We start from the raw sequence: 24,141 nt of genomic DNA on the forward strand, positions 1-24,141 counted from the left end.
AATTTTAAGCCGAATATCTAAAAGTAAAATATAATCAATTGGACTAGTGTAGCTATTTTATATTTGAATCGAAGAGTCAAAAGTTAGCCATTACTGTGTTTATGCGATGCACTTTTCACGCATTTCGTTTCCTGACATTGACAAATTCGTTTAGCCATAAGCCAATAGTTGGCTATAAATTAACCAAAACTTGCAATTAACACAGCTGAAAGGCATTCCAGGTTAATCCGCTTTTCCAGGCTATTTCCCTAATTATTTCCACCTCCGATTACATAATGGAATCGACATTGCGCAACATTCAATTGTCTGAAATGGGTCTGGAGCGTGGGTTTCTGCCGCCTGGAACAGCCCACATAAATATATCGCAAACCCATTAGGTGCCGCAATTAAGTCAGACTTTAGTGCAAATTCAACCCAGCAAAGACAATTCAATTATGCCGAAAAAGAACTGCATGAGGGAAAAAACTCGTTTCGATGCCAATGTGGGCGAAATCGATCGACACCAAGACTCCAAAAAAGTTCAAGTTGAATTCTTTTGGTGCGATGATAATCTGTAATTAGCGACTACTATAATTTACTTCATGTGCCAATTATTTTCTTGTACCAAAAGCCCAGGTGCTGACTAAAATTGAAACTTGGTCTCTGTGCGATCTGTAATTAGCGCTAAGCGTTTGCATAATTAAGCATACGCCCTGTGGCCCAATACGTGGATATGAGCTGGCTCTGTACCAATTAACTCGATCTAATGACCATTGGCCCCTAGCTTGACTATCGTTCAGCTGTGGCCGATAGTACTAGTACCAAGCAAATTAGGACTGTCACTATAATAATAGACACTTAAAGACAAAGACACATTTGATCTAGACATTCTTGGCAGATATGAAATCAATTGAACAATTTGTCGGCTTTTCAAGGTCGAGCAGGTGCAAACTAAACCCCCAAGGTTATAATTAACTAATATGTAGCTTATGATCTAGATGTATTAAATTAGATCTAAACAATCATTCACATATGGGATTGTTTGAGGTTGTCTAAGTAATGGATTAAAACATTAAACATCTTGACATATCGTACAAAAGTGTCCAGATATATATATCCAGAGCATAGCTAAATTATATATTTAATTGTATTTAAAAACGAACCACAACTCATACATGAGATTAAATTAAACCTGAAATGTGCATTAAATAAAACTTTTATCTTTCATTTCAGAAGAATCTCAGTTATATAATAGTAACTTTTTAAGAGAAGCCCGATTATTTTAACCCAATTTTTGCAAAAACACAATATTTATGTCGTATAAAAAACGCTGATTGCTTTTATTTATAACGCTTTCGTCAATCTTTACATTGTTGCAGATTACTAGATTACAATGGGATATTTACAGGTTGACAGGGCATATCTAGGGCGATATGCCAGATAGTGATAGATATAAGAAGTATATAGTGATAGATGTAAAGAAGAGGAAGACAGGATAGCAGATGGGAAGTATTGAAAGAGTTCTCAAAAAATAAAATTAACATGCTGTCGTTTGTTGGTTTGTTGTAGTTGTTGTAATTGCTGTTGGACTTATATATTGCTGAGTGCGTTGGGAAATGTCCAGAGGATATGGACATGGACCCAAGATCAGGATCGTGTTCGTATCTGGGGGGGGGGACTAAGAGCGGTGTGCTTAACAATAAGTGTACAGAGAGAGATGGGTATTCATCCGGTTGGAGTAGTCGTGGGAAGTCGCTGAAGCAGGTGGAGATCAGTGATACTGCCATCCATCCGCTCCGTTTGGCATCGGTTTGGGTATGGTTTATCGGTCACTCCCGACTTACAGAGTTCCGGGGGCAGGGGCCACGTTCACGGAGGTGGCGGAGTTGATGTGTCCGGCGAGGGGAGCGGTGTGGATGGCACCACGGGTCTTGGCCACATAGACGCCCTCATGGCCATGGCCGGCGGCGAGACCGGGTCCCTGGGCCAGGTTGATTCCGGGAACAGCAGCGCCGTGCCAACCGGCACCGGTCAGACCCCAGGGAGCAGCGCTGGCATGGACGGCAACGGCGGCAGGGGCACCCCAGGGAGCACCGTTCCAGGCGCCGTTCCAGGCACCGTTCCAGGCACCATTCCAGGCTCCGTTCCACAGACCGGCTCCATGGGCCACGGGGCTCACATAGGACACACCGGGAGCGATCTGGGCCCACGAGGCATGAGCTCCAGCCAGGGCGCACACGAACATGACTACGGCAACGGCGAACTGGAAAACGGATTAAGTACCGAAATTAGTTAGATCACGAGGATATTTCTTTAGAAACTCTGGAAAATTTTCAAAAAGTTTTTGAAAATCTTAGAACACTCCTGGCAATGTCCTCACCTTCATGTTGTTTGTTTGGGGTGGGTTTTGAAGTTGGGTTGTTGAAGGAGAAGTGCTTGTTGAATACTCAGCGAACGAGTTGATTCTGATTTCGACTACCAAATTGTGGCAACTTATATACGAAAAACGCGGCGCGGACTTTGCTTCGCTTTTCCAAATCCAAAACCGAAACCTGCCCCCCAAGTCAAGAAAATATATATCAAAATGCGCGCAGAGAGGCGAATGGCGCGAGAGACTCTGCTCTAGAGACGTCGACGCCCAAGCCCAAGTCTCGGGCAGAATTGGAGTACCCATACCCACTGTGGTAGATCCGCTCCGGGTTTTGGCCTTTCACTGCCCAGCTGCTCGAAGATCTCTGCCTTGGGTGCTGCTTCCCGTTCCCCCTTCCCCACAACCATTAAGCTGACCACCACCCCCTAAGCCACACCCCTCTCCACAAGGAAAAAGGGGCGGCGGGCGTCAATGATTGCGCAAATTACCACAGTCTAGCTTCTACAGTTGGAAACATATAAAAACACAACATAAGTCATAAATAGTATGTCCTTAACGAAAGATCGAAAGTTAAGCCTTATAAATTACCAATTTACTTAATTCGATTTTATGTGTTATTCCCGTTTTTTAAATATTTTTCGATCTTAAGCCCAATGCATTTAAAGAAGCTTGACTGTACTAACAAGAATTTACAGCCGAGGGTGCAACACAAACACACATAAACATAAGCGTAGATATTGAGCCGACACAATCGGCTGGCTCCATCGGCGGCTTGAAAATTGCCACAAACACCAAATTATATTGATAAAGCACAAACACATTTAAAAAGTCATAAGCATGTGGCCCAAAGCATTCAATTTGCAATGGCACAGACCAAAAGTTTCTGCTGCATTAGCTTTCAGAATTCTTTGTTGCAATTATATAATTCGCTGGTATCGGTGTGTGTGTGTGTGTTTGCTTGGCTTGCAGCATGGGGCACGGAATTTGTGTACAGTAAACTAAAGTAAAATAAAGTCGCGTGCCTACACTGCAATAACAATTACTTTGCCCCAAGGCGGACTCAGAAGTTAGCCCCTGCAATGACTAAATCAATGCAATAATATTAATTGAGCTTTAAATGCCAAAAAGTTAGTCAGCCGTTAAAATCATTCTAGAATGGATTGTTAGTTTATTTCACCGAACAATCAGCGTTTAAACCCTTAAAAAGAGCAATTAAATGTTGGTAACCTATTTCAAAATCGCCTAATGGCCAGAAAATATTTCCCTGATCATAAAAAATTTATAGATAATAAATATTAAACTTATGTTTGCCAACTTTTGACAGTATTGGTTTTGCCCAAGAAATGATTTAAAATATTCAAATGAGATTTAGTATAAATTGAAAAACCTTTTAAAACCATCCACTTTCTAAAAGAATTTTAAGACTCAGTGACGTCAGCAAGGCCGTGACTTTCAGTCGCAAATTCCAGAGCACTGGAATTTTTCGCAGTGCTTTAAATAAACAATTAGCCTCTGCAGTTTCGCCTTGTTTTCGCTGCCCGCTGCTCCGCCAAAAATAGGAAGGCAATTCTCGTATTGTGGCGGGGCAACGCCCAAGAATAAATATAATCAAAGGCTGTCAGCATTGGCAAACAATAAAAATGCAAAAAAGCAGAATGAATTGGTGGACTACATTTCCATGTTTGGGGCACTTGGCTAAAAAAACCACCGGCGAATTGCAGCCTCAACTTGAAATCGTCATGGACATACAGATCAAAAAGCTGGCCACGTTTTATTTTTCCAAAGACTTGGGTCAGAGTGTCAAACTGGCCAAATGTGAGACTGAAACCATTTAGAGGACAGCTGCAGCGAAAAATATATGCGATCCATTAATCACAACCAATATGATTATGCATAGGGCCCGCAACGGGTCTGGGTGGAATGTCATACTCGTCTAACTGGCGCAATTAGATCAACTATGCGAATAAAAAACAAGGGCAATTTTCATTTGAAGAACGGGCCCTTCACCTCGACTCCATTAGAGCTTCATTAGCAAAAGCGGCTGGCCTAAAACATGCATTATATGGCCAACCAATTCCATTGAACTGATGACGAAAGACCCAGCGTTTTATTGCACATTTTGAGATTTTCATTTCGATGACCGGCAGACACAATGCTGGCCAATTTTTTTAGGGCGTGCTCCGTCTTTCTATTCTACTTTTAAGCCATTGTTTCGGCTTGGCAAGTGGGCGGGGCGCTCTAGTAATAACCATCTTGTCGGTTTGGTAATGATCGGTCAGTTTATCGCCCGCAAATCGCATAATTGGCGCAGGTTGTTTTCAACCAGGCCGCAATTATGCAAATTTTCCAAACACATTTACCTGGCACTGCATCTGAATACAAAATGAACCAGCTCCTAAAAAAAATAAAATTGTATCAATTTTTTTTCATTTTTTTGGCAAGGACATAAATCGTGCAGTGTGTGGTAGCCTTTTAACATGGCAAAAATCGAATAGCTAGGAGCCCTTTGCTGAAAAGTCAAATCATTTTTGATAGCTCTCAGTTTGATAACTTTGTACGAGAACCTTGCGACGTAAATTTGTGAAATTTTCAGAAACTTGCATTTCTTGTTTTATTTTTCTACCAACAAAATGAGTCAATTGGTTGCCAAGGCGAAGACCCTAGTAAACAGTAAGATGCGCACTTCTAGTCTGGCCAAAACGTAATCACTTTATGGTATTACGCAGAAATGATTGTGGCAGCACGTCCGCAGCTCGATGAATTCTGGAAGTATGCCAAGGTGGAGCTGACACCGCCGCTGCCCGCTGATTTCCAGAAGCTGAAGCAGACCGCTGAGTCCGCCAAGTTGGCCTCCAAGAAGGATATGAAGGGGCAGCTGAAGAAGTCCGGACTTTCCCAGGTGACCGTCGGTGAGGCCTGGCTAAATGTGCTGGTCACCGTGGAGGTGATTACCTGGTTCTACATGGGCGAGGTCATCGGTCGTCGTCACTTTGTCGGCTACAAGGTTTAGAAATAGCAGATATGCTATTCCCCTTTTTGTTTTTGTGTTGTATGCAAATGGCCCAGTGCATTTATACCGTTTTTCTGTGGCCAGGTGCACTGAATAAAGGTGCATTATCAGCATTACAATCATGGGCGTAGCTGTTTATATTGTCTTTTCCCTATAAATTCACTTTATGTTATCGTTCTGTCGTAAACCTCATATATAGCTCGATGTATATCCTGTATGATATACATTTTAGAAAGTTTAATGGACTAAGTGGCAAGATAACAAAAATTTCATAACTTTTGCATGTGGCAAGTAAAGTTTAGGGCTTCCCAATGTATTTGCATACATAAATTCCCAGTGACCAGGTGCACAGCATGTGCACTCCCACTCCGTCATTTAGCAGTGCCCCGCCTCGAATTCCGGATAGCCAATGGCCCGGCATGAGCAACGTGCTCATGGCAGATCTAAGTCTCGCTGAGCTGGCATTGATCTTGGACACGGAGTTCTCATATTCCGCCGCGAGGCGAGTGCGCAGGCGTCCGAGCGGCAAAGCGTTGGGTTCCTAAGGCGGCACGACAGCGGACACGGGTGGCAGTCCGGTCAAGTGGCATAAATCAGATTGACGCCGTGGCAGTTGCACAAGCCAAACAATGGCAACCAACGTGTGCCCCAAACAAAATGGAATGTACGGGTAAGGTATGTAGCTGTATTACAAATAACTTTAAAAGACAGTTTAAACATATGGAAATAATAGTATGAACAAAAGACAAACTTTTAAATTAAAATTTTTGTTAGATCAGTATATCTAGTTTGAATTTCCCTAAATCTAAGCATTATAATTATAACTTCAGTATTTATTTGTCTGACTGTATATCAAATTTAAGCGCTTGTCCCAATTTTAATGGCATTTTAATAACAAAGCATGCCTGCTGGCACCGAGCAGCAGGCTTTGTTGCAATATCACCGCCCGATTGCATCATGCTAAGGCTTATATGCTGTGTCCTTATCATAGCTCCCCAAACGACTACGCCCACTTTTGGTCAGATGGATACGAATTCCGTATTAAAATCGCATAAACAGAATGAAACTAATTGGCTAGAGGAGAAGGGCGGTTATCGGCTAGTGGGGGGAAATCAATGTTAGCCACGCTTGAATTCAATTTGGCGGCTGCCGATTGTTGCAACTTGTGGCTGGCAACGTGGTAGTGGCAACAAGGTGGATACACAGTGGGGTGGGTTTTTTTTTTGCCAGCCGGCGAATTTGGTTTGCAGCATTTGGTAACCAGCATTTCCACCCACACCGCCAACACCTCTGGCCTGCTGCTCATTATTTAATTTGGTTTTCATACACTATGTGTGAAACTAACAACTGCGGTTCACCTGGCACACCTGTAATGTTCAATTTGAAGACTTGAGAATATCAATGCTTGTGAAACAAAAAGAATTGGAGACACAGAATTGTCAATTTAAAATTTTATAAATAAATAAAAATAAAAGGATGGTTTTTTTTTTGGTAAGATCATCTAGTGGTCGACTACACAGTTACGTATTTAGTTTTAATTGTTCGATCCAAATTAATTTAACTAGCCTGCATAGGCAATCACACTTGGACTCTGGCAAGGAATTTTTGAATTTTCGAGTGGGCGGCCTCCAAAAGGCTGATTTTTTGTTTTAAATCGAACCGAGAGGTGCAAATGATGCAATTGCAATCGTAACGTAATCAATTGGTCAAGTATTGCCCCGTTAACCGTTAGCTGGCGATCAAGATCTGCGGTTAATTAATCCAATTACAATTAGCATGCTAAGCGGACTCCTAATGGTCATTAAGAGAAGGCAATAATTAACCACTTTAGTGGTCGCGGTTGTCACTACACAACTGTCACAACTAACAAAGAGCTTAGCCACACAATTGTTGCTAATTCAACGAGTTCTATATGAGCAGTTTATGGCCTGGTTAGTGTGTTCGTGACGTTAGCAAGTGGCTGGCGGAATTTCTGGGCTGTGGGCCGCCTTTTTTCCTGCATATTTTCCTTTTTGCCATCCAGCTGCTGCCACGAAAAATCACAGAAATCTGAACGAGTGTGTGCAACAAGTTTGTTTGCCGCTCATGCAACCCGCCAGATACTTGTCGCTCACTCGACTGCGAGTATTTGGCTACAGGTTGCAAACTGCCGGCCGAACTATATTTAGGCCACCAACCAGTTGTGGGTGCGGATAAGAAAGCCGTGCCGTTGTAGTGTTACGAAATCCATCCAGCAATGGAGCGGTATATCTTTTTATTTTTGCCAAATGGATTGCAAGTGTCCACGGGAAAAACGCCCTATTCTGATCGATTCTGCGGAATGAATCACTCGACTGCAGAACTGGCTCTCGATCCTTCGACGGAACACTGACCTTATTCAACAACTCATCGCCCACACGAAAGTGCATGGCTTAAATGATGTAATGGTTGTATACACTTGCAAAAATATCTGTATTCTACTCAAAAATAAGTGCACTTTTTATTCACACCTGCTCCATAAAGGTGGTGTGGAATTTTTATATGCTCTTTATGGCCAATAAAACTAAAGCGGATATGGCAAATTTTTAAGCAATAAACAAACTATTTGGGACTACTTTTTATTATCTTTAAGTTAATCAACATATAATAAATATTTTAATTAAATAATTGTTTATTAAAATTACACAATTTATGAAGCTAACATTCTTTACATGTAATTAAATTGCACAGAAGTAGCTTGCCATGGTATTTAATTAGCTTTTTGTTTAACTGCAACAATTTATTACCCAAAATAGTTTATTATATAAATAATGATTTGAGAAGCAAATTGGCAAACTTAATTTCCGTGTAGCTACCAGAAGTGATCACCCAAAAGTGAACTGCCTTCGCCTTGCCAACGAATGAAGTGCGAATTGCGTAGAGACCACAAATAAAAGCAAATCCAACGCAGTGGGCCAAGTTGAACTCGATTCTGCGTAGAAACCAGAAACAGCTAAGTGCGTTCGGCTCAAGTGCAGTGAACCCGTTCGAAGCAGGAAGCCGCAAAGTGCGTAAACTTGAACTTGGCAAAGGGGGCTGGTGGTGTAGCGGTTTAAGCCAACTTGCATTCGGTAGCCGCGTCATGCGTTCTATGGTTTTGCGTGCACGCAGCAGCCGCCGATCGAGTTAAGCCCACTTGCGGCTAGCAAAAGAAAACAAAAAGTGAATGGCTGGGTCTAGATTTATGGCCAATTGCCATGGGGCTTGGCTGCCGACACGACACTAAACAACGCGGCAAAATGTTTCGCTGCCGTTTGTTTAGCTGCCACTTGGAGCCCCCCGCCCCCACTGAGTCGACTCCCCATTCCCCATCCCCTTTCTTGGCCTCACGTTTCGCCGGCAATTGACACTTTTATTGAAAGCCCAGGCATTTTTCGCTTATCATGTTTTCCGTCAAGTCTATTTTCGGTCAAAATGTTGGGGCATTAAGCCAGTAGTTAATAATTTTGTATTGAACTCACAATATGGGATACCCTGAAAATTACAATTTTAAATTTCCTACAATATGGCTTCTATTATTGTAAAAAAAAGAGAGAACGCTATTTCCTTAACTATCAGATACCCATTACTCAGTTAACTCATAACGAAAAAGTTCGACTATCTTTTTGGCATATCCATATTGATATTATTAATATTTAGTCCTATATATCCCATCGTTATTGGGTCCATCGCCTAACGGGTTTCAGGAGTCTGCAGTGGGCGTTAAGGCGGATTTGATCTGAACCGCATTACTTTGCATGGGCATTACTTAACTCCATCGCGGCCATATCAAGTTTGTGCACATTTTTCTATTAATAATTGCAAGTGCGAGTGTGCGGCGATCAAGGCAAACCGCCCCTGCTCCAGATCGAGCAGTACTCTCGTTTTCAGTTCAGAGACCAGTTCGGTTCGACGGCAGTTTGTACTATGAGTTGGCAACAAAGTTGTCCAGCTGCCGAGCAACTGCGTCTCGTTTCTGGAGCGGCTTTTTGTCAACGCCCCTGCTGTAGCGCCGGTCTGAGGCCCCGGAATTGATTAATTACTGGCATCGGTAATCGGCCATCGATCGAGATTGTTTTAAGCCATTTAGCTGTCCAATGTTTGCTGCACTTGAAGGCGTGGGAGTTGGGCTAAGGGTGGGGCTTCTAATTGCCGTTCAAAAGGTGAGTCGATCCCCTGGTAATAATTTAAAATTATTCTTCTGGGACCACGATCTAGATACATCTGCTAATGGCATTTAAATAGTTACTTAAGCATGCGCTAGCAACCGTAACTAAAACTCCTTTCAACTGTTTTAATAACATTTTTTTATTCAAAAAGAAACAAATTTCCATGTGACAACAGCGGGGTGGATAAATATAGACCAGAGAGTGTAGCGGAAAGCGATAGACTGGATAGGATTGACTTAGATTGCTGAAGAAACGAGAACCCAACGGGAACTCAGTGGAGGAAAGACCTTTCGGTAACTTAAAAAACCAAAAAATGTGGTAAAGATGCGAGCAAGTGGCGGTCAGGATCGATGTAGGGGTAATCCGGAAGTCCTTACAGGTGATTACCAGGTGCCTGGTGCGGGCTCCAGGTTCACGGAGGCAGCGGACTGCACATGTCCGGGCAGAGGAGCCACATGGACAGCTCCACGGGTCTTGGCCACATAGCTGGCCTCCGGAGCGGCGACGGCCACCACGGCGGGGGCGTGGGCAGCAACGACGGCGGCGGGGACGGGAGCGGCAACCACCGCTGGTCCAGACCGGATGAGCACGGGTCCGGCTGGGGACAGGGCCAGGGGAACGGCAGCGGGAACCGCAGATGCCTGGATGGCCACCGAACCGGCGACGGCGGGAGCACCGACCACCAGACCGTGGGCGGAGGTCAGAAGAGGCACCACCGAGCTGTTGACACCCCAGGCCAAAGCGAACAGGACTACGACAACGGCGAACTAGAAACAAGAATCTTGATTTAGATGGAAACTCAGGTACTGTGATAAAAATAACTTATTTTAAGTTTCTTTTACTTTTGGAGTTTCTCTAAATGGAGTCGTAATGTGTTTAGTTAGAAACTAAAGATCAGCAATCTGATTTTAATTTATGTATAACTGAATAATGATCTTTTAAGTATACTTTTGCAGAATTCCAATTCGTATAAAAGAAGAACATAAGTCCCTTCGTGTTGTCCTTTTAATCTGCTTATACAACACTAGTTGTACTTGGACTAAGCTCCAGTTATCCGATATCCCTTCAATCTCACCTTCATGTTGGCTTTTGTGATCTCAGTGACGCTTGAAACGAAACTAACTGACATCTGCCCGTTGGCCAAGTGCTTTTATAGCTCCGATCCATAATTCCATTTAGCATATAAGGCCAGTTCTCGGTTCAATCAGCCATGTGTATGTTTGCTGCACAAATGCGGAAACTGGCCCAGAGAACAAACCACGTAATACCTCCAGCCCCAACCCCTTGACCTTCCCGAATCAATATCCACAATTCATTGACGACAATTCAAGTGCGCGACAATTAGCCACGCCGGTTGACATGACGAAAACAAGACTGGTCTCATTTGATTCGGCCAATCCATAACCATGACTTCAATCTATATGATATACACTAAAGCCATGTCTCGGGTGCCCCTAACAACAATGGATAGGCAAATTACAAGCCACCGCAGCACCACTGTACCACCATCGCCCCACACACATTCAGCACCACGGCTGTCCATTTAAATTTCATCAGCAGAATGTAATTAAATTCACTTCGGTAAGCTCGCCCTGAAATTAATGTGCCGGCCGCCAGTTCTCGGCAAACTGATCCATTTTGGTCACCGACACTAGATCTCTCGATTGCATTAGCATATCACTAATGCAGCCAACGCCAACATATGTCCAGGAATACCATATAAAAATCTGAGTCCATAAGTAGGAAACAATTTTCCTACCAATATTACCAAACCTTTTTAATATATAAGGAAAATTACATTTTGTAAAGTTTGTTTAATATTTGGAAATAAAATATGGGGTTTATTTTTAAAATATGTTAGGTTATACCATTTTTGTAGAGTAATCCGCAATTGTATATAAAAAATATATTTATTGATTCCATTAAGAAACGATAAGTAAATCAAACCACTTTCGCTTTTAAGTCGGGAAGCAATTCTACGTAATAAATTACTAAACATTTGAATATCAGTAAATCTTGTCATAAGTTTAATTGTTTATAAGTAAGAGCTGTACATTTTAGGGTTTTCGTAAATTTAAAAATTTAACAACACTATTCCTTTCATTTAAAAGTCAATTAAAGCTTTTGTCAAAGCAAAATCTTCAGTCAGTATACACAAATAACTAATTCCGTTTCAACCAAGCATAATTTATATTTTCAAGTACTATACTTGATGTGAAGAACTCCCTCGGAGAAGCAGAATCAGGCTTGGTTCTAGAAAGGATTCGGAGGATTCAAAATGGCACGCCTGGTGTTTACGGAGAAAGATCACAATGCATACGATCCCAAAAAGTATAAGGTAACAACTCCCGACTACTGTCCATAAAATGAGCTTTAACCTCCAACTTTTATGTTCATCCGAAGGTGGTGCACAAGAACCACTGGCGACAGGTGAGCCTGCTGCTGCAGCCTTCCAACAAGAAGTGGTGGGAGGATCCCGATGTCATTGTTGCGTGAGTAGAGAACATTGAGCCACCAGCACAGTGGGCGGTGGGTGGTGGGGAAGTGGCAGTGGTTGGCACACGTGTGTCAGAATTCATTGCCGTCAAGTACTTTTTGTGCTGTTTATGGTTACACTAAGAGAAATATTTTGTAATTGTAGGTCAATGAAACTAGTATTTTGCATCAAGTGAATAGGATTCAGAATTTAATCATCCTGAGTTAAGTAGTGTAGAAATACAAAATAAGTACCCTACAAATACGAAAGTCCTTGCCCAAATTTGGAGCTTTTCTCCTGTGCACTCGAGTTGGCCAATTGTTGGGTTCAGTGGCTCTGACACTGATTGGCGCCAATGCAGCGCGCTGCCATTCAATTAAGATTCTTGGCCACAGCCGCAGCCATAATATTTTATAGCATCCATCAAATTGTCAGAGTTACACATAAAGTATTGGCCTGCCACACCCAGAAATATTTCCATGGCAATTAAATGTGCGATGGGGAAATATTCGCACTCAATTGCATCACATCGTCTGATAAGATTATTTATCACCAATCCATAAACTAATCCTTGGCCAAAAAATCTTCCTCGGCTTGAGTGGGTGGTGCTAATTTCCGGACAACGTTCAGTCACGCGATGCTAACGAAGCCTTTGATAGATGGCTCAACTTCTCGAATGCAAATGAACACCCAGGGGAGCGAGGGGGAGCAAGTGCAGCCATCAGCTGTCGGCGAAACTTTGGCAAGTAATTGGGGAACAGGAGTGATGGAAACGGGAAATTGGCTTGGTTATTCTCACTGGGTCGTCGGAAAACTCACGTTTCGCGGGTTGACTTCGGCCTTTTTGGGGCGCTAAACTCGGGAGTTGTGTGGCCCCAAGGTTAAGATCCTTGCCAGATATGGGGTAAATTGAAATTGAGCGGACTATGTCCTTTAGAAAACTGCGCACTTTTGAGCATGTATAAAACAACTAGCGGGAGTAAAGTACAAATATAAGGGTTCTTAAATGATCTTAAATGAAAGTACTAAATAGCCTCAGATAATTATGCACAAAACATTTGTTGAGTATCCTTTTAAGATGCATTTATAAATTAATAGAAGAAAAATCAATTGCAATGTATTCAATTTACTATTAAATTGCTATCTTAGTAGAGAATCCAGTAGAACCTCCCTATGTAGCGGAGTTACCCTTCGAAATGGGGCTAATGTCAAAACAGTGTGTGGTGGGGAAATCCATTGGGCTAGACCCCGCTCCATTAGCACGGGCTCCACTTGCCTTTTGTCTGGGCTGCGTATCCACAATGATGCGAGGTGCCAGGAGGCGAGGGCCCACCCAAAAACAATCGCGAACGGGGTAATGAAAAGGCATTTGGGTGTGGGCAAAAAATACCATATAATACACCAATGCAATGCCGACACTTTGCGTGTTCAATAAAAAGGAAAGCGGCGGCAGGCGGAAAACGGTGTCAGTGCGAGGACAACGAAGAAGGAAAGTACTTAAGCGGCGCGTCACTCAATCAGAATGATATTATTTTTAATGGCGCAAAATGTATACAATAAACAGAGCGAGTACGAGCGCGTGGCTGCCACGCAACGAACACGCCGACGGTGGTGGCGATGATCCCACCTAGAATCAGAATCACCAACAGAATCGTGTGCGATGGTGGCCATATAAAGTTCGGTCGTCGCAGGATGAGGACGAAGTTTTAAACGGAATCGGAAACTTAATTACATTTCAATTTGGGCCTAAACAAACTGTTCCGCATATGTCACTCACGGCCATGAAGTCTGATGCCGCCGGGATCGGAGTGGTGGGCGTGGGCGGAACTGTTGCACTATCCGATTCGCGAGAGTGGGCACCCCCGCCGCCGGGCAACCGATGTGCCACAGTGACTATGCTCCTGGCCCAGCGGATTGCACGCAACGCTTGCTGGTCAGTCGACGAGGAGCCCTCGTACAGTGCGAACAAGATGAACGTCTGGCAAACGCTGGAGTATCTCTCGGGGCTGAGTCTGCGTAAGAAGTACAACTACGAGGGCTTCTCGGACACCCAGAATGTGATCAGAACGCTCACGCCATCCTGGCGTCGCGATAGTTTTGCCGAGAAGGCCAAGGCCGAGGAACTGACTGGCGGAGCTACTTCCTCAGCGGTCAAGTACCCCGATGAGCGCTCCTCGAGTGCTCCCATCATTGCTATCCAGGATCCGGGCATAAGTACCAGCTTCCACAGCAGTGATAACGTCGCCTTCGGCGTCCGTTCCAAGGCGAAAAGTCCATCTGGTCTTCGCAGGAAACATCGCAGCCGGAAGCGTAATACTCCACAGCTAGATCCCGAGTACGCTCTTTCGCCGGAGGATCTGCAGGACCTAGTCAAGTGCAAGTAAGAATAATCCAAGAGATTTCAATTTCACTAAAAGTTTAGCTTAAACGGGAACGATGTTTTCGCACCTTGTGTCTACATCAATTTATAATTTTAAATAAGACGGTTATTATTTATCCGATTCAAAAGAAATATCATTTTTTTAAGTGTAACAATCATAAAAGCTTTTTGCAAAGCTTACCAGAAACAAAAACCATTGTGGGCTATAATAAAATGATATCCAATACTCAAACCCTTTATTAGAATTCATATGAATTTGCATTGCAATACTTGCCTTTCATAAATATACATATTATAATGCCCAAATATATTTTAAAAAAATCAAAAAATTTAAAAAAAATGCATCTTATTCCATATTTTCTGTGTCACAACCAATATGAAGTGAATGACAGCTGGCAAAATTGTATTAAAAGAAAAAAAAACAGATTATGTTGCGACCTTCAGTCTAGAGAAAAATGCCACCAAGGAAACTAGCAATGCTGGTAAACAAAACTAACAGAAATTGAAAATGAAGGCAGCGGGAAATGGCATTTATATTCCACCGAAGGTTACACACTAAGATTCTCAGATTCTCCAAGTTATTTCTTGGGGCTCTTTGGACACGAATCGCGATGCCGGAAGACGTTGCAATTAAAGTTGGCGGAGCAGGTGAAGGCGACCATCGTAGAAGTGGGCGGACCGGAAATCAAATGACTTGCTGACGGGCTGCAAATGTGAATGGCATTAGTGCTGACATTTTTGGTTCACAAAAATTTTCATTCATTTTATAATTATGAAATTGAACAATCAACTTCGAAATCAATTCTTTTCTTAAATAATGAAGTAAAACATGAGCTCATCAGCATGTTTTGCATTGCTTGGTCTTCGCATGATCTCTATAGAGGCATCTCTGCCTAACACATAATGCAAGAACCAATGGCATCACACAGGCAATGCCAAAGTTGAAATTTCGAACCTATTGGCCACCAAGAAATAAATGAAACCACCCAACCCACCGGTGACTCCAACTCGATACAAAGTGTTTGCTCAATTTCCGCGCTACGAGTCGATTAGAGGAAATTATTGTATGTCTCGTTGGCATGAAACGCGGTCATAAAGCGAAATTGTTATCTGGTTTCACGGTAATGTGAGACTGCCTTCCACCACCCGCGGAATATCCAGCTCCCCATCCACTGCCCCCCTTTGGAAGCCATCCATCGAGAAGTAGCCCGCCATTCCCTTGCGGAAAACTTTTACTCAGTGGTTCCGTGCTTAAACAAAGGGACACGGAAAAACGAGATCTAACGGTTAAATAAACACCGACAGTTGTTGGCCAAATGCAAAGGACTAAGGGAAAATCCGAGAGTGAAATGGTTAGAACGAAACTGGCTTTTCAGTTCCCACGACACCTCAGAGTGGAAACCTTCAAAACTATTTCAATACTTTGGCTCTGAATGTCTGTTCAATTGAGTTATATTCTTGGGATGGTAAAAAGTGCAGAGCGAAATAATGATCACATTTAAAGTCTGTTGGAGGTATCATAAATAAGGCTGTGACAACTGTTTCTCATCATCAATAGCGGATCTCTAATTTGTTGGACTGTATTTGCTAAGGAAACTCCGACTATCACATATCCTGTACTCAACGATAGCATCGTACCCACAATATTTTAAAACAAATCCAATATACTCTTTGACCTATACTTAAGTAATCCCATTTCTCAGATTGACTTTGACCAATACCTTAAACTGTTGAGCTCAAACCCACTGTCGAAGCTCACAAATCTTCAGCACACTACGCTGTCAAAATATTGACATTGGTGTCGTGTCATTACGCCTAGCATTAAATGCTTTAACATGCGATGTGTGTGCCACACAGGACTCGAATACCGATTCGGATTCCGATCCGGAATCGGAATTGGAATCGGGGTTCTGGTGCCAACGCCTAGAAATCGTAAGACGCTGGCGAGCTAAGGTAAAAAGTGGGTTGGTACATTTTGTTCCACGTGCCACTCGACGCCACACACACGTGTGTGTCAACAACAAAGGACGAGGAGCGGCAGCCCAAGGAATCGAGTCCTGTGAAAAGGGCGCCACATTCGCCGGTTGACTTTGTCGAGTTCGGGTGAAAGTTCCGCAGGTTGCGTTCCCGCTCGAATTGGTGCGAAAATGAGGGAATAAAGTGAACACCTTCTGCTTTCCTCACCTGTTATGGCTGGAAAATATTTAAGGGGAAGGAGGAGTAAAAAACCCATGCCAATGATGAAGATCAATGTAGAGGACGACTTCCTCATCGACTTTGTGCAATGCACTCTGGAACCGGAGGAGAGGTAAAAGCAAGAGTTTAAATAATATTTTGGTTAGGAAAGGGAATTTGTTAAGCTGATTTAAATAGGAATGAAAGCTTATTATCTTATAATTATTTTATCCGATTAGCGATTTTATTATAGTCCAATCGGAATCACATTTCAATATCAACCAGCAGCACTGCTACATTCAACCATATTTATTTCCCCAACTACGTGTTGCAATTATCAATTTTAATGGCCAAATGGGAAAAGACATAAATGTCAACGCTTTGGCAAATTTATGCACGTCCCTGGCATTAATTAGCGTTGCACCCTTGCAGGAGCTGAAGTCCTGCTTCCTGCTTCTTGCTCAACAACCCTGCATCCTTCGTTTTTATGGCTCCTCTTCAATAGCCGATGACAGGAAACGGCAAGTCAAGGGTGTAAGCTAATATGGTTCCTTGCTACGCTGCAAAATGCCGCTAATTAAGTCATAAATGTAATCAATGGGACTTTTCCACTCTGACACATTACGCCTATTAGAAAAAAGGAGTAATAGGGGGTTCTGGAAGAAGTGTTATTTATGATTTTAGGTCTAATTGAACCGAGGAAAATAAATAAAACGAAATACAAAATAAGTGCAATTAAAGATTATCAAGCCAAACTTTGACTTCGAGATACAAAAATCGGAAGCTGCAAAGATTACACCATCATAATGCTGAATGTGGTGAACAAATTCTGTTATAAAGCCATCGAATCCAATAAAGTCTGGCATATATAACCACCCAATAAATCATATTCATTGCACAGCACTTACGGAATAAAGGAACCAACAAAAGCGATTACAAAAAGAAATAGACCCTTTTTAATGCGTTATTGAGCCGACTAGTGCCGCAAATGGCCAAAGGCAATCGGATATGCGCGTTAACCCACTCGGCGCCCACATACTACGCCCCAGCAAAAATGGGTTAATGCCAGGGGAATCTCCCAGGTGGGTGAGCCGTAAATCATGGCCCGCCCGAACAATCGTGACAGCGGCGGATGCGACCGTTGCAAATGTCACGGGAGTTGCACTCGGGAAGTTTCGCGGAAGTTGCAATAAAAAGATGTGAACTATCGCAGGAACTATTACAAACGAAGGGGTTTGCTTGTTTATGGCGAGCGGGTCATAAATTGAGGCTTGCAACTTGGGGATTTTCTAGGGCACAGACATGACAGACGGATTTCTTGCCGCAACCCCTTGGCCGACGGGGCGTATACGTAATTTATGCATGTAGCATGTGACATGAGCCGGGTTATTGATACGACGACAACACCCATTGATGTCCTGAAATTTCATTATCAATGTCAATGCCAACTGGGGAAGGATTTTACTTTCCTCACCTGCTTGTGATTGAAAATTGATTGAATTGAACTTTGATGACTTTGAACTATTGCCAGTTACGATTTTCATGGAAACATCAAAGACATTGTATCTGTTAAAAATGTGTTAGTCAGCTTGAATTGAACGATTTTTTTTATTGAGTGCTTGAGGAGGCACAGCAATCATGGCTCCGATCCAAGGCACCCTACAAGAAAGCCCCCAAATAACAACAATCCCTATAAACTAACCCACCTAATTGTCAACTAAACGACAAGCATTAACAAGGACTAACTAATCCCATGATGAATTTCGAAATCCGCATGGCACGAGTACGGGCTTATGTTTGTTAGATGAGTACACAAGTCTCATGACCTGCCCGCATTAAGTTGCTTTATAGCATGTAGAAATAAAATACCTATTTACCATATAGAACCGCAAAAAGAAAGAAGAAAGCAGGACCATGTGAGCCATTGCTAAAAAGCCTAGCGAAAGTCTGAAAGTCTGACAAGCCGAGACAGTCTTCCCCCGCCTTGCCCACCGCTCATCCATGAATCCGGGCAGCTCAGCTCCACCTCCTCCGATGGATTCCCTACAATACGTCCCCATCCTGCCCTGCATGTCTAACATTACGCCAAAAAAAATTTAGGGTGCTGGAAGGTGAGGTTTATATGGTTGTTGTTAGTCTTGTTGGCTGGTGTGCATATCACGTGAAAAATATAAGAAAAAGTTGGAAGAACAGTGGGTCAGATCATATCATATCCTTGCTTAAAATATGATTTCATATATACGATACCAGCTTTAATGTTTCGTTTAAAATGCAGATCTATGAAGACCTATTATTATATATGTTTTCTTGCTATATCTTAAGTTTTTTCTTAAGTCTCCTAACTTTCATAAAAGCCAAACTTGCGTTTGGCCCATTGTGTTGGGAGCGGAGAAGTTGGAAAACGACTTCTTGTCCTTGTGTTGTCGGTTTCGGGTGTTTGGCAACCAAAATAATACACTGGCGGCAGTTGGCAAACGCAGCGAGTGAAAAGCGCTATAGTAACAGGCCGAGAATGCGGCCCGACCTCATTCGTTACCAACAGTTACAAGCGCTAAAACGCCTTCAGCGGACGACCCATGTGGGATTTTCCCACCTAGGTGTGGGTAAGTGTGGTGTGGGGAGGTGGTGAAGGTTGAGCCCGTAATTAAGCGCAGAATTTACTGACTTACATTTGGGTAGAGCCATTAACATTGACTTGTCTCCCATTTGTTCTTTTCATTATGATTGCACACTTTTGTTCCATATCTCCACCAGAATTTTCCGCTCACCTTGCTCCAACTTTTCCGTTCCAGTTTCAATTTGCCGCGCATTAGCGCCCGCCTGGAGCGTCTGATGGGCACCAATGTGGTCAAGCTGACGGACCGGAGCTACATGAAAGAGCTGCGGGAACGGATCGACGAGGATTACCGCAAACAGCTGCTGTCCCGCATTCGCGCCCGGGAGGTAAGAACGTATACTTGCTTTTGGAGGCTCTAATCCGGGCGACCCAATTAGCCCCTGTGAATCCAAACACAAATGTGACCAATTTGCTTGGCTGGTAATTTAATTTTCATAAAGTTTAGAAAGGGGAAAATATGGGGCGAGAGTCCTAAACAAATTTGTCGCCAGGGAGAGTCACGTAGAGCATCTATCTTCGAGGGTGAGACACCGCCTTTTGATAGACTAACCCAGTCGATATCTTGAATATATCGCTATTCAACAAATCTGGTTATTATTATTTCCTTCTCGAAACCATTTCCATGTTATTATTATTGATGTTTCCATTTTCTTTTAGTTTTTAAGACCTTAGCACCGGTATCTTAAAGTCCATAGCGGTGTATCTTATACCATTGACTGGCTTACCCTTTTCAAGTTTCCCTTTTCACGGGAGCGCAGCGAAAGTGTCCCAAAGTTTTTCAATGACGCCGACACCGCCTACTTATTCTCTGTTTTCCAAAGGGGGTGGGGCCAGGAGGCCAAAGCACAAACAATTGATTCCAATGAGCCTCCGACATGAAAATGGCAAATCCAAGCCGTCAAAGTAATAAAAATTAGACCAAAAGCCGAGTGGAAGGCACGGGGAGAGATAGCAAAAGTTGCCCTTTATGTCGGTGAGACATGCGAGTCTTCAAAACTATGAAGTACAAAGTGCTTCACTGCGGATACGAATACTTAGAGATCTGTCTGTCTGTCCGATGTGTCCTTAAATGCAATTGCAGTTTGAACTGAAGTTCGAAATGATACACAGTGCCTATGAAGTAAACTTTTTTGACGCTTCCGATTGCATTTCCCTAGTCATTAGAGCGCAATGCGCCAAAAAGAAAAATAGAAACTAAGAACAGATGAAAGGTGTCTGGAAGTGTTGATGGGGTCTAGAAAATTGATATTTTTGGAACACCACAAACTTTGCCTTAGCCCAAAAAATGTGTAAACCACAAAGGGGCTTATAACAACCACTCATACTTCGCCACAGTTTGCTTTCATATCAACCACAGACTAGCAGCTAATAAAGTTCAAACATTATTCTTAGGGCAACGGCTTGTTCTGCCATCAAACGATATTACTGGTTAGGAAAACTTAATTTTGGCTGTGTTTTATTACAAATTTAATTTCACTGCATAACATATTTACTAAGAACTAAAGTTAGTATATTAAATACTTTGATTGTTGCTTGCAGTTAAAAGAAGTGGAGCGCGAACGTATGCTGATTATCGAGGGCAAGTCAGATGTGATACCAGACGAACTGGCCGACGATCCCATATTCATGGTCAACAAAGATGCCAACATGGAGATCCAAAAGGAGCGCTCCAAGGTAGGCTTGATTCCCGACTAGACATCAGTTTCGTTTTAACCCCTTTTTTTAATGCCAAACAGCTGAAGACCGCTCGCGAGAAGAACGCGGAGCGTTTGAAGCTGCAGGGCGTGAAATGGGAACGGGAGAGGCTTCAACATGCCGCCAAGGAAGCCGAACTGCTGGCCAAGAAACGCGAGCGGCAGCGCCAACAGAAATTGCTGGTGGAGCAGTACAGGAACGAGGATGCGGAGAGGGGAATGGATCTGCTGCGGTAAGTAACTTAAACTCCGGCGCCATTAAATGCCGGCAAAATTAAAAATGAATAACAATACATTATTCCTCGCTGACGCTCGGCGTCTTCTGGCGAAGCTTTTTATCCCCAACGAGTTGGGGCAACACAAAAAAAAGGGGGTGGGCAAGCTGCATGTATTGTAAAAAGATGAACCCACTGGCTTAAACGGCCTTCGGTGGGGGTGGAAAAATGTGGGTGCCGACAGAGAAATTCCAGCAAATCATAGACTGAGGTTAAATGCTCTAAGTTCCAGGAAAAGTTTTATTGTACAAGCTAGGAAAACTAACACAAATTATGGGAAAAAAAGGAACTCAAATGCAGACTATTGTTTTCCATTTAAATGCATTCAAATATTGTGATTCTGAAGAACATTCCCTTTTCGCGGAGAACATTCCGTTTAATTTGCTTTGGTAATAATAATACATTTAATGAGGCGGCTCTAATAATTAGCACCATAAAAGTTTATAAATAGATGAGCTAAATATTTTGGTGGCCAATTTATCTTTTATTGCTGCACATAAAAACACCAAAAATAGCATTTCACAACTATGTGTTATCAACAACTCTTTGACATAGTTCACAAAATTGGTAACGTTTGTTCAGGTGAATATTCAAATCTGTATGTGTTTCAAAAATCATTGTTTCCTTCGAAGAAAGGGTATCGCCAAATGATGATAAAAACGTTTCCCTACCCAGGGCGTAATCTTAAACCCTGTTTCTTACTTCGCCATTAATATGCATGAGTTGAATGTTTAGTGAGTTCGCTTCAGAATGGAGGCTAATGAAAGGAAAACTTCCCCACTTTTCCAGCATCGAAAACGAAGACTGGCGGGAGTGCGAAAAGAGCCTGAAGGAGTTCCTCGAACAGGAGCGTGCCAAAATGAAGGAGCGTTCGCTGCGCATATCCCAGCCCTACTCCTCGGATCCCCAGGATATACAGAATATAGTCAAGGCCAGGTGGGGATTATACATGTTAATACATGCTACTGCCCTGATATAAACAAATATGTTGTCCATAATTAGGCAAAAGTTCCGGGAGACCGAGCTGCGTATTCGCAATCAGCTGGAGGACAAGCTAAAGGATGTCAAACTGGCGGTCACCACTCAACAGCTAACCGAACTTATCGAGGATGCCCATCGTTCCAGCGGGGAGATCATCATGCCACAAGAACCTTCAATGGAGGACGATGACTTCGAAGGCGGCGCAGTGAACTCCAAATATCTGGACGATGCCACCGATGTCTCCGAGGAGACGGTGATCAGCGAGGATGCCATCAGCCTGACGCTAGCCAAGCAGCAGTACGCCGAGGAACTGGAGGCCGAGATGGAGGACGAGTTCAATCGAGGTCTGCTCATCTCCAAGCAGCAGTACGACCAGCTGCGCTTCGAGGATGAGAAGATCGTGGCGCTCAGGAATGCCAAGGTGGGTCCATCCAAACGTTCATATTAATTTGTATTTTTATACCAATATGTTTCTATCAGGATATTCGCGAGCTGTATCAACTGGCAGAGGAGATCATCATGGGTGAGAACTACGTGGAGGCACCGGAGGAGTGCGAGGAGGAGGCGGTAGTGGAGGAGCCGGACCTCGAAATCACCTCGGACCACGATGCTCTGGAGCCAGCCAAAGCCTGATGAGAAGTTATAGAATGAATCCCTTTTTTTACGTTCGGTGGACATCGGCTGCACCAGTTTTTAGCGAGTTCTACAATATTTGGCAAAATATTTGGTTTCCCATCCATGGGAGTCCAGATATTTCACCAAATTGTGCAAACATCAGTTAGGCTGGGGTACTCACAATTTGTTAAACGTCGGAAGAGGAAACTGTCACTCAATCTCAGCGTTTAGGTTGATAACTTGATAACTGACAATAGGGTTTAATTAAAGCTGTAACGACGTGATTGTGCCCACATGACAACAATAATAAAGCGGCCGAAAAATCCAAAAACAAACGCGTGAGTCAATTGCACATTTCACGCGCCAACAACCGACAAGTATGCTACAAATATTTGCCCAGCGATACGGATATGCGTACGGGAATGATAGATATGCGGGCCAATTAGTGTTCTGAAAACCGAATCCTCGAAAGAAGATTATACAGAAAACTAATTTGTTAAATGATAAGCTACGCTGAGTTTTCATGTGTATAATGATTTTTGAATAAAGATTTATTTTGACCATATATATATATATATATATATATAAATTAGTATATGTAATTATTTCATGAGAAATATATTTGTAAATGACAGCAGTTTCCGTTTCCCAGAACACCAACCACAAATCTCAGAGTAATTAGCTGCGCTAATTTGTTTATCATTTTTGTTTGGCACGTCGGCACATGACGAGATTGCATGTGCCAACCCAGAAGGGCGTGACGCATTTGGATCAATCGGTGGCCATTTGGGTGGGTGGACTTCGGACTGATGCAACTTAAGTCGCACAATCCGCTTGCCACAAGGAGCGTAAAGTACGAAGAAGTCGAGGAGAGCGAACGAAATAAATAAAGCCGACTATAAATAGCAGGTCCTGGCCAAAAATATGACTTTCGCCGCTACATGAGGAAGCCTCCATCCAGTGCCACTTGCCCCTGCCCCCGAGCACTTAAACTTTTCAGCGGGCTATTATTGGTTTTCTCGGGGTAAGTGTCATCTTCTGTTGCCCCAGGCGATTTACAAGAAAACCCTATATATGCTTATTTTCCCGGCCCGCCTTTTAGGCCAAAACAACACGCAGTCACACACATACACACACTCAAAACAATAACGAAAACATCGAAGGATCGTTTGGATTGTCCTCCATTACTCACGGCAATTTCACATTAAAGTGTCATCTTTTTCAAGGCCTGCGGGCTGCGACGGTTGTTGACATCCGACTGGATTGTCCAGACCCCTCGATTCCTGCTCAGCGATTGCCGTGTTCCTTTGGATTTGCAGTTCAACTGGGAGTCGAGGAAAGGGTGGACTATTGGCCGAGGCCATTGCCGTTTAAATTTAGTTGTTTTAAAAAAAACTTTAGC

At 43.0% G+C, this 24,141-nt stretch overlaps 4 protein-coding genes across 6 annotated transcripts; 2 read left to right on the forward strand and 2 right to left on the reverse strand.

Moving 5' to 3' along the window:
- Positions 1-1,530: 1,530 nt before the first annotated feature.
- Positions 1,531-2,468, reverse strand: LOC6731384 (adult cuticle protein 1). The gene is made up of 2 exons (XM_002078501.3): positions 2,360-2,468; positions 1,531-2,242 (listed from the first exon to the last, which is right to left on the reverse strand). The coding sequence occupies exons 1-2, from the start codon at positions 2,363-2,365 to the stop codon at positions 1,820-1,822; spliced, it is 429 nt and encodes a 142-aa protein (XP_002078537.1). The 5' UTR covers positions 2,366-2,468; the 3' UTR covers positions 1,531-1,819.
- A 2,396-nt stretch (positions 2,469-4,864) lies between these two features.
- Positions 4,865-5,484, forward strand: LOC6731385 (ATP synthase subunit g, mitochondrial). Its single transcript, XM_002078502.4, has 2 exons — positions 4,865-5,020; positions 5,077-5,484. Exons 1-2 carry the CDS (start codon positions 4,981-4,983, stop codon positions 5,358-5,360), a joined length of 324 nt encoding a protein of 107 aa, XP_002078538.1. The 5' UTR covers positions 4,865-4,980; the 3' UTR covers positions 5,361-5,484.
- A 4,163-nt stretch (positions 5,485-9,647) lies between these two features.
- Positions 9,648-10,711, reverse strand: LOC6731386 (adult cuticle protein 1). The gene is made up of 2 exons (XM_002078503.4): positions 10,602-10,711; positions 9,648-10,293 (listed from the first exon to the last, which is right to left on the reverse strand). Exons 1-2 carry the CDS (start codon positions 10,653-10,655, stop codon positions 9,910-9,912), a joined length of 438 nt encoding a protein of 145 aa, XP_002078539.1. The 5' UTR covers positions 10,656-10,711; the 3' UTR covers positions 9,648-9,909.
- A 936-nt stretch (positions 10,712-11,647) lies between these two features.
- Positions 11,648-23,300, forward strand: LOC6731387 (probable DNA double-strand break repair Rad50 ATPase). 3 transcript variants are annotated; one of them, XM_002078504.4, is made up of 8 exons: positions 11,648-11,864; positions 11,930-12,018; positions 19,350-19,500; positions 20,714-20,848; positions 20,911-21,101; positions 21,933-22,079; positions 22,146-22,545; positions 22,605-23,300. In XM_002078504.4, the coding sequence occupies exons 1-8, from the start codon at positions 11,805-11,807 to the stop codon at positions 22,755-22,757; spliced, it is 1,326 nt and encodes a 441-aa protein (XP_002078540.1). In that variant the 5' UTR covers positions 11,648-11,804; the 3' UTR covers positions 22,758-23,300. The 3 variants fall into 3 exon arrangements, with proteins under 3 accessions (XP_002078540.1, XP_039149505.1, XP_039149507.1); XM_039293571.2 differs by lacking the exons at positions 11,648-11,864; positions 11,930-12,018 and adding an exon at positions 13,257-14,382; XM_039293573.2 differs by lacking the exons at positions 11,648-11,864; positions 11,930-12,018 and adding an exon at positions 19,145-19,160.
- The last annotated feature ends 841 nt before the right edge of the window (positions 23,301-24,141 follow it).

Source organism: Drosophila simulans, chromosome 2L (genome assembly GCF_016746395.2).
Source record: "Drosophila simulans strain w501 chromosome 2L, Prin_Dsim_3.1, whole genome shotgun sequence".
Taxonomy (NCBI): domain Eukaryota; kingdom Metazoa; phylum Arthropoda; class Insecta; order Diptera; family Drosophilidae; genus Drosophila; species Drosophila simulans.

Bases quoted from the DNA above. Each gene is read 5' to 3' on its own strand.
- LOC6731385 (XM_002078502.4), top strand. From the start codon at position 4,981: ATGAGTCAATTGGTTGCCAAGGCGAAGACCCTAGTAAACA. The intron at 5,021-5,076 runs GTAAGATGCGCA...GGTATTACGCAG, and splicing joins GGCGAAGACCCTAGTAAACA to AAATGATTGTGGCAGCACGT.
- LOC6731386 (XM_002078503.4), bottom strand. From the start codon at position 10,655: ATGTCAGTTAGTTTCGTTTCAAGCGTCACTGAGATCACAAAAGCCAAC. The intron at 10,294-10,601 runs GTGAGATTGAAG...TCTTGTTTCTAG, and splicing joins TCACAAAAGCCAACATGAAG to TTCGCCGTTGTCGTAGTCCT.
- LOC6731387 (XM_039293571.2), top strand. From the start codon at position 13,769: ATGTCACTCACGGCCATGAAGTCTGATGCCGCCGGGATCGGAGTGGTG. The intron at 19,501-20,713 runs GTAAGAACGTAT...TGTTGCTTGCAG, and splicing joins CCCGCATTCGCGCCCGGGAG to TTAAAAGAAGTGGAGCGCGA. The intron at 22,080-22,145 runs GTGGGGATTATA...GTCCATAATTAG, and splicing joins CAGAATATAGTCAAGGCCAG to GCAAAAGTTCCGGGAGACCG.